Source organism: Lampetra planeri, chromosome 18 (genome assembly GCF_965212315.1).
Source record: "Lampetra planeri chromosome 18, kcLamPlan1.2.h2, whole genome shotgun sequence".
NCBI classification, from domain to species: Eukaryota; Metazoa; Chordata; class Hyperoartia; order Petromyzontiformes; family Petromyzontidae; genus Lampetra; species Lampetra planeri.
The window spans coordinates 2,661,838-2,680,629 of NC_136124.1; the positions used below are offsets into that span (position 1 = coordinate 2,661,838).

General features: G+C 45.4%; 1 protein-coding gene across 2 annotated transcripts in view; it reads left to right on the forward strand.

Moving 5' to 3' along the window:
• Positions 1-18,792, forward strand: part of LOC144723490 (cysteine-rich motor neuron 1 protein-like) — a 70,638-nt gene that overhangs the window by 41,282 nt on the left and 10,564 nt on the right. For both annotated transcript variants that reach the window (XM_078602286.1, XM_078602285.1), the window contains 4 exons: positions 6,615-6,743; positions 8,209-8,365; positions 9,175-9,296; positions 15,904-16,161. In XM_078602286.1, the coding sequence (XP_078458412.1) occupies positions 6,615-6,743; positions 8,209-8,365; positions 9,175-9,296; positions 15,904-16,161 (666 nt within the window). The remainder of the gene's footprint in view (positions 1-6,614; positions 6,744-8,208; positions 8,366-9,174; positions 9,297-15,903; positions 16,162-18,792) is intronic.

Here is an 18,792-nt window from a genome sequence, read left to right on the forward strand (position 1 = left end):
TTGTTACGTGAACAGAACGTGCCAATGTGTTACTACTTCAGCACCACCGGTTGTGTGTTAGAGAGCAAAACCCATACCACGTTTACATCTGAGTACGACGTTTTGCTGGTGATTACAACCTGCACCACGTGGCATTTTGTCAGATGATGCTGGTATGACACTTTTACATTGACGCGACCTCACTCACATAAATTTTTATCATTAATAATAATGGGCATGAAAGCCTGCATGCATATATTATCACTATTATTACGTAAGAAACTTTGATTGCGGTACTCATGAGTAGAAATTTAATTGAATATAAAGAAGAGATATATTTTCAAAATTGTCAATTAGTATGAAGTGAAGGGAGAGGTAAAAAACCATGAACATTACTGAGAAAGTGCCAAAATATTACGAGTGTATTAGCTGCAAAGTGCCTTGTCTGCTCAGATAAATGTAAGCACGCACATCGAGTTCACCTGCGAAGACATCCCGTCAAAACCATTCTGTACGGAAAACGAAAAAGTCACCAGCACTAAGCCAACCTTACCCATGTCTGTCACTCCGAGTGTAACCCCACGTCAATACCATTTTTGGGGTTGGACGTGACGGCTTTACCATTTTTTCCGACAAAGAATCGTTCTGACACCCAAATGGCACCGCTTAACAAGGGTGTTCGGTTGCACGCTCGTATGCACGTCGGCAAAAAATAAAAATATAGAGTGATTGAGACCTCAATAAATTAAGAGAAGGACCTGGGGGACTTGCAGTGGAACGCACGCTCGTTGCGACGCGGCGTGGGATTTCGGGTGCCTGCGGAGCGCACGAGGAATCCGTGGCCGTTTAAAAATTTGCGATCGCGGATCTTGCCGAGGCGGAGAGGCCCGCCTTTGATGGAAGCCGTGCCCCGCCGCAACCTCGCCACTCCACGCAGGAATGCTCGCTCGTTTCCGCGAACGTAAGCGCGAACGTCTTACACGTGTACGCATCGGAGCGCACGCGATTTGTGTGCTGCGGCGCGAGGGAGAAATGCCCAGGCGCTGTCCTGCCTTAACCCTAATCGCTCGGGGGGGAGTTTCTGCTCCGTCTGGTAGGGCGCGCGCGTTCTCTCTCCCCGTTGGTGCCTACGTTGTGTACATTGTTCGCTGGCTCCCTGCCAAATGGCCTACTTTCACCCAAGTGCACACCGTACATTTTTTTTTCTTTATAACTCCTTGTCCTTTTGTTTTGGGATTTGGACGCGGGGGTGGTAGCCGGGGTTTGGGGGGCGGGGGGGGGCTCTTCATGTGACGAGCAGGTCTCCCAGAGGTGGACGGATCGCGGCGGAGAGCGAGTAAATGGCGGTGGCGAGCGATGGGCGCTCTCGCTGGCTGGTCCCTCGCGGCTCGCCGTGACAATAGCGACGAAACAAAAGCGTCGTCTGCAATGGAGCGACGGCGACTTCGCGTCCATGCTGCGACGGCGAGCGCCGCAGATGTTCCTTGTGACAAAGCTTCAGTAGTCGCGTGCGCATGCGCGGTGAACTTATATCGCACCGTACGTGGCCAACCGTGCTAATCGGAGGTGCGGACAAAAACACAAATAGAGCGCTATGCTTGTTATTAATTTAAATATTCGTGCAAAAAAAAAGTATAGAGGACATTTTTTTAACCGTTGTGGTTTTTTTCCCACACGAAAAAATGTTTGGGCGAGTGAACCGAGTGACGTGATTTAGTGCTGCCGTGTGGACGAAAGGATTCCGAGGCCGGGTGACGTTTCCTGGTGAGGGCTGCCCAGGGGTGTGCCGCATTTGGGCTAAACGTTAGGTGTGAAAACCAACAAGCAAAGCATGTGTGTGTGTGCGAATTCACATTGGGTTTTTTTCCGAAAAGGTATTGTTGCTTAACACACTGCCCATTTGAATCACCCTGCCATTTTCTCTTTTCAATAGAGGTGGCTATTGGCTTTGAACTTTTGTTCCTAAAAAAACTATTTTAAACTAGCTTTTATTTGTCAGTTTTAAATTTGACACCGGCTCCCACTTGCAGAAATTCGTTTTCATACAAAGTCGCTGTTGATTTTGTACATTTGTATCTACAAAAAAGAAAAACCTGACTTTCCATCGCACATATACGAGATCTCAGGATGCTACCAGCATGGCATTAAAAAGGGCACACTGCGTAGAACAGCATATTTCGAGAAGAAGAAGCAAAAGGATTGCTTTAATTATTTATTTTTGTGGTATGGCGTACTGTGCCAAACAATTGCTCCCGAGTCTGGATAAAGTGAGCGGCTGAATTGATTTTATGCAGATGTGGAATTCCGCCGGAGCATTTTTGCGGCTGTGCACGTGCTCGCCTCGAACCCACGGCCTTATCCCCTGTCCACGTGCGAGAGCAACAGCAAGAAAGAAACAAACAAACAAACAATCTGTGCGCCACGAGCACCGACACTCTCACAGCCACCTTAAGAGAGCCAGTGGGATCTGATAAACAGCAGATTTGAATCGATTCTTCGCCTAAATCCAGGTGAGAATTTGTGAAAAGACATTCTGTAACAAAAACAAGGTGCAAATGGCACTGCATACGACGGGGCTTACATTTGGAAGCGCTATTTGTGTTACGGAGCGGCACACACTTTAATGGCTTGTGCACGTGCTATATATTTGACGTTAGGACGTGGATAACATTTTAATAAAGGTGTTAGAGGTAGCGTTGCAACTTCTATTGTGTCCTGCTTATAAGGAAATTAAGATAATAATGGAGTGGTGGCGCAGTGGTTAGCATACTGCCCTCTGATCATAGTAATCCGAGTTCAATTTCTGGTCATGGCTCAGATCAGTGAAGAGTAATACCTCAACTAGTTCTAGGGCCTCCACTTAATAAATCTTCAGTGACCATAGTGGTGAAGTAAGGCCAAACAACCCCCTATTACTGATGTACAACCACATCTGCAATGGATTGCTCAAGGGTAAAAAAAACTAACATTTTTATTGTAACAATAATAATAAAATGCCACATATCTACCTGTTAAAGTCTCACTAGTTCTCAAGAGACTTTTTTCAGGGGGGTGGTCTTGCAGTTGGATGTTTAACTGGTATCATTGCTGAGTGTTTGTCATGTGGAGGGAATGGGATATCCTCAGAGAAAACCCACGACACACATGATGAAAGGTTCCACTCAACACTGCCACTTCCTGTCCACACGTCCCAGCTCTGGGCCTACAGCATCTAGCAAGCCATGGTGGTCACCTATCCAAGTACTAGCTAGGCTCAACATCTGCTTAGCTTTAGCGTTATTTTGTCATGTGTTTTTAAGAACTTGGTTGAGCACAGTTCACTGGCATACAAGTGCCGGTCACTGGAAAAAAATATATACTGAGAGTAATTTCATGCAAACAACATCAGAAATGGTTATCGATATAACGAAGCAGGAGAGACATGAAGGACCCATACATGTGTGGGGATACAATTAAACCTGGGATGAATCACATCTTGGTGGCAGGATTGGATTTTTTTTAAGTAACATTAACTGTGTGTAAATTAATGGCCTAAAAGTATTCTTGTCCGACATGAAACGCCATTGGAATAATGAGCCACTGTAAGATGCAATTTTGCTGCATAACCGTGACCCTAAAACACCTTCAGATGCAGCAGTCAGTCATCACGGCAGGTGGGGACGTCAGTGGGATTTTGCACTTGCAGCTGCGGGTCTCTGTGAAGGCTTGTTGCGTTGCATGACGACCCTTTGCAGTCCCATAAGTTGTTTGCCTTGGCACCTTGACAGGCACAATTGCTGCATGATGAATTGCGGTATGCAAAACGTCCAGGGATTACAAAGAGAAGAGAAGAAGATACGAAAACATTCTCGAAATTTGCAGCACGGCGAGTACATTGCCAGACGCACGCTCTGGGCTCTCCTGTTTGATGCTAAGAACGCAAGCTGATATAATTTGCCTTCCCCAATGGGAATTGTCCGACCACCCAAATTTTATTTAACTTTTTGGAGGTCATCGCATCGGGAGCCGTCTTATTTTTGTCTCCCAGGACAATGTCTTATTTCACTGCCTATTAGAACGTGCCAAATATTTTCAATCAAGAAAGCCGCTGCTCCCTTGCACATATATATAGTCTTCATCATCATCATTATTTTCAAGTGTGACCTATCCACTGCTGCGTGAATGCCTCGACCTATACCCACACCACCTCTCGTGATGGTCTGGTCTGTGTGATGGCCCAATCTATCGCTCTCATGTGAATGAGCTGATCTCATCGCTCCATCTCCACAGTAGTTGTCCTCGCGGGGCATTCTGTCATCAGTCTCACCCATTGGCCATTCGATGATGCATATTGCCAATGCCCACATACTTTTGTTTACTCTGCTTTTTCTTTCGTATGGCTGATGTAGATGCAGAGCAACAGTTACAATTTCGCATTCTGGTGGTCAAGCCAGACAACTGTGTCAGGAGCAGAGGAGTGCATCACTGTGATGCTTACTTTGTATTTGTGGACCGGGCATTGCGTCGTTTTACGTTGCACGGTCTGTTCTGGATGACCACAGTCGCATGCTGGAGAATTTTACATTTGTGCATCAGGTATCCACATCTGCCATGTGGTTTAGGGTGGACCATGAGCTTCGTCGAAGATCAAAGCAGGAAAAAAAATGTGTTGCGTTGGGTCTTTTTTTGTAAGTTATGATGTTGCCTCTGATTTGTCTTAGTCCCCGTGTGCACGAGCTCTTCTCGTCATCTGCCAGCGCAATTCCAAGCCTGCATCTTACCATATCTTGTGCAATCTTCCATTTTTGTTTCATCTTCTTCAGCAGCATCCACGGTTTTGATTGACATCAGGGCGGGGGTGGGGGGGGGGAGTTAAAATGAAAAACCTTCTTTTGTAAGAAACATTCGCGTTGTTTTTGTCGATGCGCTTTTCCCTGCTGTATTACACTGCTTAAGATATGGCGCTACCAATGTTGTGTCTCTAACAAGGGTGGCTGCATGACCGTAGCCTCTTATACACATGATCAGAAACACGCGTGCACGTTCGATCAAATTACACATTCAAGTAATGTTATTGCCTGTGGCAATACAATCGGGCACGCTCAGACACAATCTTGCTCTCAAGGACACATTGTAAAACACAACCAACATCATAGCATTAAACTTTGCCTTTGAGCAAATCACCGCCAATCTCCATCAGCTCTTAGAAGCTAAGCAGGTTTGAGCCTGGTTAGTATTCGGATTGGCTACTGCCATACATAAAGCAACGTGTTAAAGACTCCTACAGGTCAATGTTGTCATTCGACGGTTGCGTGGCAAATCCATTTTTGTACTGAATATGTTTGACTGGGAAAGTTAGTGGTACAAGATGCCGGGGAAAAACAGCGAATTGAGTGAATACGCAATTTGAACAATCGGATGCATCTGACTATCAAGTTAATGAGCAATGTCACGAAGAAAGCAAAGTGGAATGCCACGATCGCTGATGTATTTGAGAAAGGACATGGCACGTAGAGTGAGAGAGAGAGTACTGTTCTTCAATGAGTCAATGTCTGTTCTCTTAGCTTCCACCAACCCGCACTGACTAGTGTGGTGAAGTATGGTCAACCAGCCCTCTTAACATGCGTGGCATGGGGGAGGCCCTCATGCAGCAGTTAACATCTCGCCATGGTGGCGAGATGTTAACTCCCTCACCTAGTATGTTGGAGGTTGTGGGTTCGATCCCGACCCGATGCCTGTATATTTAGAGTCTGCATATTCTCTCTCCCCGTGGAAGCGTAGTTTTTCCCTCCAAATTTAGAAACATGCGTCCAGAGTATTTGGCTGCAATGCATTTCTACACGATAAGCCACTTCGTTGAGCTATCATTTGTGGCCAGGTCGCTTTTGAAAAAAAGAGCTGCATAGCTCAGTGGGCCTTACATTGTTAAAATAAAAATAGTTGATATATTTCGATTTAAAGCTTTCATGACTGCAGGGATTCATCTTCTTGGTTCTTTCGGTAAAGTCACGTAGAATGGAAATAATGAAATAATAAAAATAAACATAATAAAATAATTCTCACGACGTTTCGGCCACAACGCAAGCAGCCGTCCTCAGGTGAAGAACAGGTCTGTCGGGGAGACAGCGTCTGTTGGGGAGACAGACCTGTTCTTCGCCTGAGGAGGGCGGCTTGCGTTGTGGCCGAAACGTCGTGAGAATTATTTTATTATGTTTATTTTTATTATTTTATTATTCTCATTCTACGTGACTTTACCGAAAGAACCAAGAAGATAGTTGATATAGTTATTAGTTTTAGTTTAGTCTTGACCACTGGTTATATATTTTAGCGATCCTTCTTGTGACATTCTCTGCCCAATAGCACTTTCTTTGTCTTTACAGTCAAATGTAATTTCTCTAGCTTGCACATCTAAGTCACATTCAGGTTATGCGTTGACATTTCAGTTGCGTACACGACACAAGGCCCAGTGACCAAGTGGACCTCGCCTGGTCAAATGAAACTACATTTAGTCACATTTTAGTTTCAGATCAACAAAAGGGCCGTCGGCGTGACGCGCACGCACCGTCACAGCAGGGGAGCGTGTTGACACCTTAGTTGCCCCGCCTCCCCCCTCTGCCTTTGTTTCCATTGCCCCCCCCCCTCTGCCACGTGCTCAGAGCCGACGGTGTTCACGATTCAGCCACCCGTATGCAAGCCGGTGCCGCACTGCGAGCTCACCGAGGACGACTGCCTCTTTGGCTTCAAGCTGGACAAGGGCGGCTGCCGCACCTGCCTCTGCAAGTCGAGTGAGCGAGCCCCGCATGCCCACCCTGGGCCCCCCTCCCACCCGCCACGGGGGAGCACAGCTGGGACACGCTTAACGCGGAGAGAGAGAGACGCAGACGCACAATTCGTACAACTTTGAAGGATGTTAATGCTCGGTTGGCTAATACAAAACAAAAATCATCGTATGAGAATATCTTGCTTAAAAGAACGGCGTGGAATAGTTAATCTAGGTAAAGGTGCGGCCCCGATATTGCTTTCTTATTTCACTGCTGGCAGAAAGCACAGCTCTAGAGAGTCCCTCGAAAGTCATCTCTACTGCAGCCTTGCACCCCTGTTGTCCTCAATCGTAGAAAAAAATATGTTAATAAGTACGTAGGTTTGATGAAACAAAGTAGTTGTACTTGCGTGCCTGTGCTTGATTTGTGTTTCGATGATTTACCTTCTCAAAACAATCTGGCCACGTCTCGCACCCCCAGAGAGGGCATCTCGCGAGCACCACGGGTTAAGAACCACTGCTCTAGAGTGTATTTAATCTACGCTTCCACGCCTGCCGGACGTCTTGCAAGAGGTTCCCACACGTTACCCCCACCATAACTCTTAAGGATGTTAATGCTCGGTTACCCCACCATATACGACCTGCCGATGGAGGTCGGGCTGGCAGAGGGAGGTTGGGATTTAAGAAACTTGCCCCATTGTTTTGACTGCCACACCAAGAGAGCTCCAACTGGTGGTGCCTTGGGTTTGCAAGTCCATCACCCATTGTACCATGACGAGCATCCCATAGTTAATCTAATAGGATTAAAGTGCATTTTTTTTCTATTATATTTTATCCCCTCTCTTCTTCCCTGAAACCTGGGAGAATACCAGTAAAGGATTAGGGGTGGAAATATGCACAGACGGGGCATCTGTTTGTATTCCCACAGCCGCGTAATCTGGAGCACATGTACAACGCATGACCTTGTGTGTGTGCGTTTCTGCGGCTGCCAACCAACGCACGTCCCTGGAACAAGCTTCTCGAAACGTCCTTTAGATAGCACTCACCCTTGATGCCCACCCACAGTTCTGTGAAAATACTTTGAACAAATGATTGGAAGCATCCTTATGTCGTGATCCACACCCACCCCCCCACACACACACTCCCTCAGTCCCTTCCGAGAAATTCAATTCATTGTCATGGTTCAGGGTCCGTTACTCAAGATTCACTTGGTCAGATGTTAGCTTCCATCTCCTTTTGTCTGCTCCCATCAACCTAACCGAATATGATTTGTGCCATGATTGAATTAAATTGTAAATCCTAATTCATCAATTTCTCTCATGCACAAGTTAACTTGTGGTTCTCGATCAGTGCCACTGATTTTCATAAATTAATTGATGACGCATTGGTGCATGCCTGTCGATGTATCTCCATCCATCTGCTCCCCTGCTTATCCGTGCGTGCGTTCCCCCCCCCCCACCCCGCCCTGTGCTATTGGTGCTGCCCCACAGAGGCAGAGCACTGCAGGGCGCTCATGACGGGCTGCTCGCTCGAGTGTCCTCACGGCCACGTGCTCAACGCACGCGGCTGCGAGCTCTGCGAGTGCCGTCCCCGGCCAAAGAAGTGCCGCCCGGTGGCCTGCTACAAGACCTGCCCACACGGCTACATGTGGGCATGCTCGCAACACACAGTCACGCCGTGCAGACAATCCACTGCTGCATGAATGTCCCTCCATGCCGTTCGGTCACGGGAATCATTTGACTGATGCTATGTTTATTTTTTATACCCACAATGCTCCACATCACCGGTTAATGAGTGTGTATGCGATATTTACTTGTTGCGTTGAAGAGTGCCCCTTTGTTTTTATGGAGTATTCTTGCCAATAACATTTGGTAATCCAGCAGCATTTGTTTACCAGGCCTGACTCTGCTAGAGTTTGCTTGCTTAAACGAATGTTCTTGGACAATAATTGTCTGGAAAGCCAATAGGCAGAATGGACTAAAACATACCCTGCTTATATATGTTTCACCACACTGGTGACTGTCGGTTGGTGAAGACGGGTGCACAGGATCTGTTCAAATATTGCTCGCCGCTGATGTTAGCTGTGGCCAGGAATTGATCCCATGTGACCAGGTTTATAGGGTAGTGCGCTATTAACCGTGTCACCGAGTCATAATAGATGGGAACACGTATCGAGCTCATGGAAATTCCATCCGACGAGCTGTACTAAACACGGTGTAAGAATGTAACATTTCCTACAAAGTGAATCATATTTGTTTCTGTTAGAGAATGTAGCTGCTTATTCTGGCAAGCTTTGTCTGTGGACAGACCGGCCGCTGAAACTTGGAACCCCGTGACAGGTTGTAGTTTGCGATAAATCTTGACGTCTGTATGTTTTTCCATTTTGGAAAGGTCTCCCCTTTTTTTTAGGAACGTTCCACGGAGCTGTTTTTTTGTCCTTTCCGTGCATTTTCCAGGAAGAACAAGCATGGCTGCGAGGTGTGCCGATGCGCCAAATGCCCGGACTTCTCCTGTGACAAAGAGTGTCCCTTCGGCTACGCAGAGAACAGCAAGGGCTGTCACCTCTGCAGGTGCAAAGGTGACTGCAGTGCCTCCTTCAGAGCATTCTCATTTGCGGTCACTCCCCATGCATATGTTGTCACACAGTGCCTGCACACGTCCAAGGAATTTTCGCCAAGCCCGAATTTCTACAAAGCCTGTGTAGAAATCTTGACTTAAAGCTTTCGTGACTGCAGGAATTCATATTCTTTGGGTCTTTCGGTAAAGTCACGTAGGTAGAAATAAAATAAATCACGACGTTTCGGGCGCAACACAAGCGTCCATCATCAGGTGGGAAAGCTTGTGTTGCGATCGAAACGTCGTAGTTTTTTGTTGTTTTCTTGAAACCTATCTACGTGACTTTACGTAGATAGGTTCCAAGGACGACTTCGTTACGTTGTTTGTTACGGACCACCGTCTTGTACTCTCATGCACTGCGCCTCTTTGAAAGAGTTTTTTTTTTAACCAAATTCGAAAAAAATTTGCTCATCTTGTTATTGTGGTTGCTGACCCCCATCTTAGACCATTGGTTCCCAACCTTTCTAGACCACCGTCAGTCAACCCTCTGGCCGCTTAAGTTTGGAATATTGTGACCGAGAGGTTGCGTTTTTTGATAAATCTTTGACGTTCATATGTTTTTCTTTTTTTCCATTTTGGCAAGGGCCTTGTGGGAAAAAATCGTATCTGCAACAGTTCCACAGAGCGCCTCACACCACGGCGGCCTTGTGCACAATCCGTAGTACGCAGACCGCAGGTTGGGTTACCCCGCTACTTTAGACCATTCACGTTGTAGCCTAATTCATTCTAATTAAGAAATATTTTTTTAAATGTAAATTCCTGTGTGATTCTGGGAATCAAATATAAATCATATATATATATTTTTTCTTTTTAAGGCAGTACCCAATTCATTGTTGAGCATAATTTAAGACCGAGGATGTATTCATGTAATATTAATGTTCCTTTCCTTGCATTCGACAGGTAATAAAAGTAAATTGTGCAGGCACACGTTTTTATTTTCACACCCACCCCGCCACTGCCCCCCCCCACCCATTTCAAATATGTGAAAAGCACCTTCACTTTTTTAATCATTATTACAGTTTTCATTGGTTCAAAACAAACTTTGGCTTGCACAATGAACAAAAGCTAGCGAAACTCAGTATCACACCAACATGCATGCAAAAGCATATGGAACATTAATACAAGCCGGCAAAGCCAGCAAATGTAGCGAGCATCTATTTTGTTCAGGTCCACAACACACGTGGAGGCGCACAGACACTAATTCTAAGGCACGTGCGTTAGTAATGCCGGTAGAGACATATATTTTCAATTGAAATAAAAAAACGTGTTAAACAATAAAATATCTATTCATCAATCTCACAACAACAAAAAACAGGTACAGATCTGTGCAGTTGTGCGGCAAAGTTTTGTTGTGGTTGGTCGAGGAATTTTACGTTGTAGCTGTCAAGAAAACGTTTGCATTGTCCTCGGACGGTCGGTCGGACCGTCTAATGGCTGGATAGAAACGCTTGGCTTGTCGGCTGAGTAACAACCGAAACCGCATGTAATTTAGACTATGCCATGTACACCGCTACCTTGGCAACACAAATCTTCAATCTTAGACACCTTACTGTTTATCCTATATAACCTACAGGGAAAGTAAATAAAGTGAATTCTAATGTTCCTGGAGGATGGAAAGCAATAGTTTAGTGGCATGTTAGCAAGCTGTCTTGTAAACATTAGCGCCCAGCTGTGTGAGTTATTGCATGCCCGCAAGCGTGGCTGTTTGAATGGTGGACTAATTAACGAGTGCCCGTATATTAATGGCTTCGAATACGACGGAACGTTATTCTAAACACAGCTGTAAACTTGTGGGCATATGTTGGCACCCCGAGACACCGTTCGTTAGCTGGCTTTTCGACGTATGTGTTTAACTGAGGAAGCAGCTGCATGGTACAATATGCGAGACCGCTAGTGTTTAATTCTTCTTCTATAAACACAAAAACATCTGCGATTAAGGCCTTTTGCTCTGGTTAAGAGGCAGCACCTGACGTGACTGGGAATGGCAGCTGGCTGTGGGGGCACACACCTGCAATCCAGTGCTGAGTAGGCAAGGCTTGCTTGGCGAATCACACACATTTGCCAAGCTCCCAAACTCTCAATCCTACCATGTGGCCGTGCGACATTAGTACAGCAAGTGGATTGAATCCATTTGTGTAGAAAATGGGAAGTGATCTCCTCATATGCATGGAGTACTCAGATTTTCTACCACATGCCAAGCAATCACATATGGACTTGGTCAAACATTCCATTGTAGGACCCTCCTGTAAATGAGCTTTAAGCAGTGGTAAGGTTTTCCTAGATAAACAAAGGGCATCATGATTATGTGTCAAGAGGAGATAGTCCAAACCTATAAATACATATTTATTCCAGCAATAGTGGTGCGACTGTGTAATTTCACTATGGAGATTTACAAAATGTAGAATTGCATTCCTTAGTTTGGCTATAATCCCATTGAACATTTTTCTATTTGCGCAATTGTCAATTAATCTGTTAGCACAAGCCATCTCTGGGTTAGTATTATCAGCCCATTACTGTAAGACTGACATCGTTCATGTTCTCCAACATTAATACATATGAACGGTGGTAAAAGAGAAAAAAAATTGCTCTTGGTTTTCTTCATGCGCTTAACAGACACCAATTATATTTATATTGATAACCGTTCTCAAGAGGCCAACATTGATATTAAATATTGCTTTTAAAAATAACTGAGCAATATTCCTGGACTGCAAACCTCTCAATGCGTTTCAGAAAATTCGGGAAAACCACCACCAAGCTGCCCGTGCCACCGTTATCTGTTAACATTTTGCGCTTTACATTTCCAACTCATAATTTCCTTTTCTGGGAAAGCCTTTTGGTCAGGAGAGCCATAAAGAACAACGGCTACATTTCTCAACCGTCTGGCCACAATTCAAGAAGGGAAAAAAAAATAGAAGCGAGGGCTTCACGCCACTACATGTGGGTTCAATAAAACGACCCAAAACAATGTCACTCGCTTTGTGCCACAATAAAACACTACCTTTTTTTGCTTGACAACATTACGGTGCAGCCGTGCAGAGCGAGAGAGCCCTTAACCGTTATCGTGACTTATAGTAAATTTGTAACTTAACATTTTATTGTCCGTATGCAGGTGTTGAGTTGGGGCATTTTTTTTGGAGTGGTTGTAATAATTTAAGTGGCCGAAACTTATTCAACTGCAACAAAGACAGAGATCCCCCGTATAGCCTTAACAGACTTTTGGGGCAAGTGCTGTTAGCAAGTACCTATGAATGCTGGGACGGCACGCAACTGGGGTGTGTGGCCAACACCACGCACGGCCACCTTCGTCTCCCCAGTGGTGATGTTTACACACCACACCGGGTACTCATTTGAGGCTAAGTCGACCTAGGGGGGGCCCAGGACCGGTTCAGATAATAGTCACTGGTGTTGGCCGTGAGCGGGATTTGAACTTGGGTCGCCGGGTTTGTGGCACAGTGCGCTAACTGCTACATTACACACATAGTGACATGCAATTACTACTTTAAATGTTTGCAGCCCACGATTGCTGTTTTTTTGTGCTTTGGAATTTACTACCATGCTCATCTCTGCCCTTGGATTCCGACCTTCAGATGTTATCACAGGCAATTGTGGGATAATTAAAATGCATTTACGGTTGAAAATGCATTTCAACCGTGAGAAATGGAAATACAGCAATGTATTTTTAAAACTATCTGTGCGAAGCTATGTGTTTTTTTTTTTTCCCAGGGTACTCCAGGTTCCTCTCACATGCCAAATACTTGCAAGGCCATGAGGCATAGCCATAGCTTGGGAGATCGTCATCCAACAGTGGATAGATTGTGACTGATGATGATGCCAAATACTCATTCGTGGAATTGGCCAGCATCGGAACCTTTAAAAATAAAAGAGTTACGTCCCAGGCAGCTTTTTTACGTTGGCACAAAGGGCATTATAACAAATCTGATTGCAAAGCAGAATTAAAACTTACAATTGCGAACTTGTAAAATATAAATGCAAGGTTATGAAACTTTTGAAATAAAGATAAAGTAAAACATTACATATCCATAATATTCACCTTATTGACTCAATGCTTCGCCTTGCAATATAACTTTAAACTTTTATTTTTGTGCCATAGATTACATATTCTGAAGAGATACATTCTCATATATCGTGGATAATATTTGCCCATATTTGGAGGTGGCTGGTTCAAATCCAAGCCGCCACCAATGATTGAACTGCTTTCTCAAGCGTGGCGAGTTAATGGTGCCACCAGGCCGATCACCATCGACTCCATTCTACAAACAAAGTAAACATTCTTATCCAATGTCAGCTTACTGCAATTTTATTGTAAAATAATTTGGTGCATTATAGGGGACACACAGCATTTTCAGTGCTTGCAAAATGTGTTCCCATTCAAGCGACTTCATTAGTCGTTCTGTAAGATACTCTTCTGGGGTCATGATCTTGCACATGGTGGTTCAAACTACTTGCTGCAAATTTTAAAATAACTTTTACATGGATAACACTTGGATTGGATTACAATTTGCGAGGGAGAAACAAAAATCCAAAACACTTCTGAAAAGGAGCGATGACAGGAACGGGTGCAATTGACAAGTTCACACATCTATTTCATCGTGCTGTTGTGACTTCCCCACATTAGTCATCGTCTTCTCGCTTCTTCGCAAAATGGATCAGCACACAGATCATTAATTTGTGGCTGATGGCTAAGACTAATATGTGACTGCTCAGAGTGGGAAGGTAGCCCTCCACTGCAGAGGTCATGACCTGGCTAGTCTAGGTCTGGGCATGGTTAACATTTTGACCTGTGAGCATCCATCAATAGTAAAGCACCAATGGATCCATTCAAACCCCATCTGACAGGACAAATGTGAAAAACCCACACTTAGAGGACCTCCCATGATGCAACACTGACCTGGCAGTGTGTGCATGTATAACATGGGGCCCTTCTTTCCAGTATCAAAATATAAGAAGAGGTTTTACCCTTTCTGGTGATAAGCCAGGCGTTAAGATGTTAAAACACCAAACAGAAACCTTTTGCAAGAAATCCCGTCTGCATTAACCACACGTACTTTTGGTGAACATGCAAACAAAAAACATCCACTGGTAGTATATGCATTGTCTTTGAAACTGATTGGTCCACAAAAAGCCGAACTGGTCCACAAAAAGCCTGTTCAGCTGTCTCTGATGTGGACCATTCAGTTTCAAAGACAATGCATATATAATTACCAGAGCATGTTTTTGTTTACATGTTCACCACACGTATGTGTGGCTGATGCAGTGACATGATTCCTTGCAAAAGATTTCTGTTTGGTGTTTTAACATCTTAACACAAACTGTTTTATCGCCAGATCGGGTAACACCTATTGTTATAGTGTGCATGTATGTTGAACTTCTTTCGCAGCGTGTTTAGCCAACTGTGCTTATTCGTTGTGCAGGCAAAGGACAACAAACTAAACACGCACAAATCGTGTACATATACCGCAAGTGTAAATATTTTCAGGCCAATATGACAACTGAAGAAGATTACTTACAACAATCTACGCTTGTCATTTTGTTGGGGCTTTGATGAGTTGGTGATTCCCTCCTCCCCCCTCCCCCCATAGCATCACCATGATATGTAAACTTAGTCGAGAGTGGTCGTGGATGTAAGTTACAATCGAATTGCCACGTCTCCGTGGCCTGGGTTCGATGCGTGCGCAACATCATTGACAACTGACAACACAAACCCCATCTAGGTTTCTCCTGGGTAACCTCACCCCTATACGGTCTACCTGTTGCAGTTTGTGAACGTCAGAAATGAGAAGACAAATCCAGTAAGATGCAGTTATACAATCCACAATGTGCTGCCCTGACAACGGCCCTAATAATAGATGTTCACTCGCAGTACTCACAGCACTGGTGCATTGCACAGTCGTTTTTGCATGCGCTGTATTAATGCCAACCAATATCTTCCTCTGTTATAAGGTCTTCAACATGCTAGCAGAATGTATAGGTTGGGGTTAGGGATGAGTTTTTTTTTATGGTTTGTAAAGACAATTTCTGACATTTTCTGGGGGATTTTTGGACTGTGACCTCTTGTCTTCGGAGAGATATATATTTTTTGGATAACCCGAAATTTCACACACTGGCCCGATTCCCAGATTTTCCCAATTAATCCAAAAAAGCGGGAGCATGTACCTCTTATGCTATCTTGTTTGTGTTTGTGTGTTTGTGTGTGCGTGTGCGCGTGTACGCCATGTGGGGAGCAGTAGTGAAGCGGCGGTGCACTACGAACCCGGCGATCCGAGTTTGATTCTCACTCACGGCCACCAGTGGCGATTATCTGAACCGATCCTGGGCCTCCCCTAGGTCTACTCAGCCTCAAATGAGTATCTGGTGCGTTGTGTAAAAACATCGCCACTGGGGAGACAAAGGTGGTCGGGCGTGGTGCTAGCCACCCACCCCCTCGCGTGCCGTTCTGGCCTTCATAGGTGCTCGCGAACAGCACTTGCCCCTGCAGTCCGTTAAGGCTACACGGGGGTCTTTGTTTGCACACCATCAACGTTTTTTTTTCGTTTTTCGTGATCTGCCAGAGGCCGCCAAGCCTGGAGCGGTCGCCACCACGGCGCCACCGTCGCCGCAGTCGCCGCCGGTGGTGGCGGCGCCCGCGGGAGGATGGTGCCTGTCCATGGACGGGCGGCGCTACGCGGACCGGGAGAGCTGGCACGACGGCTGCCGAGAGTGTTACTGCCACGGTGGGCGCGAGATGTGCACCCTCATCGCCTGCCCCGTGCCGCGCTGCGCGATCCTGGAGCTGCGCCAGGGCCAGTGCTGCCCGGGCTGCGGGGAAGGTACAGTGGATAGTCGCACGTTTGTCTGGTCGCCTCGGATCACGTCAACAGCTCCAGAAGGCCCCTTGCTACTCCCTTTTTAGGCGCGTTGTAAAGGCTGACCTGACAGAGGTAACGTGAGAACGTGAACAAGGACCGAGATTAAATGTGTTTGTACACTGCAGCATATTTAAGAAAAAACGTTGTCAGTGCGGGTTTGAGAAGAAGAGGCATCGAGCATAGATTCAGATATCGCTCGACACTGGATATTTATTTCAGCTGGAGGAGGAATCCGATGAGCTGTGAAGCTCTTTTTCACAGACGTCCAGTAGTGGCGCGTCAGCAAGTTACAAAAAAGCTGTGGCTGGAAATTGAACGGGGTTGACAGCACACTGCAAAACAATAAACAGAAAATAAGCCCATTGACGTTTGCAAAAGGCCAATCGGCCAATGAACTAAAACACTTATTTAATTCTCAGCTGCTGGTCACACAGAAAAGTCTAAAAAGTGTCCCAAGTTAATGTCGAATGACTCCACAATAATACAGTAGCAAGCACAACATAGTGAATTAAAACAGCCCGGCCCATGGCCTTGTGGAGAGACGAACAAAAGTGTGTACATATGTTGCGGTTTAGTTACGCACGCCCGCAACACTCCGCAAGAGTGCTTAATTAGCTTTTTCGGTGTCAAACAACGATGTTACCACGGCGGCTTGCCCTTCGAGTGTGCCACCCTCATTGTCTTTCCATCACATCACCGTCCTCTTGCGATCTCTTGCCAAGCCCCACGTCGCCCCACACCCAAAACAGGTCGCTCCCCCACTCAATCCGCCGCCTTCGCCCGCCCCATTATTCCTCATCACACAAACCTCTTCCCCCTATTCATAACAAGTAAACAAGCGAATTAACCGGGGCATGCTCTCAAATGCACATCCAAAGTTAAGTTGGCAGTGCGGATTTTAAACAACAACAAAAAAACGCGGCCGTAAATATAGAAGGTCTTGGGTAGTGGCCACCCCTTGTGCACGCCTCGCAACACACAGTGTGCAAATTTGGCAGCCACCTCTCCTGAGGGACGGCCCTCTATTACGAAGGAGTGATTCAAGAGACAAGGCGACTTAATTTGTTCAGCACATTTTCAATTCGTGAAGCGTGGTTCAGACGCGCATTACACTTTCTGTCTCTACGAAAGGCATGGCGATGTCCTTTTCAGCGGCGGTGTTCGAAACTCAAAATTCCTTGACCCGCAGCACAACTTTGATCTGGCCTAGACAAAGCAATGGGCAAACGCTCAATATAAACGGAATGCCCTTGTCGCATATTTGCCTGCGTTCTGGGAAAAAAAAAAAGATTTCGCCTTCAAAGTTCCAGGATTGCTCTTAAGTTTTTTAAACGTTTGCCCAAAGTCATGCAGCACCGAAAATGTATTTTCAAAAATATTATTAATGTTCAGGATAAACCAACGTCTGTCGTTCTCTTTCTGTGTTACTTCCTGTAATCTGCTTTCAAAAGCAATGTGGTTGCTTGTTTGTTAGCACAGAGGACTTACAAAAACCATCCCTCTCTTTTCAATCTGCCACAAGCCTATGAAAACATTTTTTTAAAGGACAGCGGTTCTTACTCGCGAGTGACTGTCCCTGAACAGAGCGTCCGTTATTCATTTGGAATGTTTTGGGTGTGCTCTCTTGGCCTGGGATGTTGTGCTTTTTTTGCCGCATTCTGCAGGGTCCTGTCACTTTCTTGGCATGCAAACAACAGGGTCCTTTATGCGCCTTTTGCTGCCTTGGGTGTAAGGCTTCTAATCTGAAAGTCTTCCCAGTGCTGAAAAAATGTGAGCATTAGCCTCGGAGAGCTGAAAAATGAATTGGGGGTCACTGTTTGGCTCCTCCCCCCCCCCCCCGTTTTTTATGCCCTGTGATTGGCATGACAAAAAAATAATCTTGACATAAACTTTATTGGGGCCACACTCATTTCGCCGTCGTCATCGGCAGCCACGATCAAATCCACCGAGATATGAAGTCTTCCCCCCGAACCCATCGCCATCAATCAAAATCCCGCACAGACCCAATTATGATGGTGAGAATTTTCGGCCATTTGTCAATCCAATGCCCGAATGAATGCCCTCCTCATGCCGTGTCAGTGAATAGGGTTGATTGACCGTACTTTACCACGTTGGTTTGTGCAGGTGACTGAAGATGAAGGGTCAGGTCTGGTTTGGGATATCACTCACCGATGATGTTTAGCTATGACCGGGAATTAGGCTCACCCAGCTACTTGGGTTCATAACTCAGTGCGCTAACCACTGTGGCACCGCTCCACTATATTAATTTGTTCATTTTTATTGTTGCGTACAATTGCTGTACTTTGTCGCACGGTGTTTGTAAACGAAAATGTTACCCTGTTGCTTAAGAATGTTTCTGGGAATTTTGAATGCTTGGAAAGAAGAGCATTTCTCAATTTTTCCTTTTTAATGACACACGACACTGAGCGAAGCCATTTTTACTTCAAAGAAAACCATATTGATGAATAGCCACATTAAGCTGTCTAAGATTGCTTTCACGGTTTTCTACAATTTTTCACAATCGTTTTACTGCATTCAATTATAATCTACGAACGTCCTACGGCAGTCATTGTAATGCTAAATATATCCTGG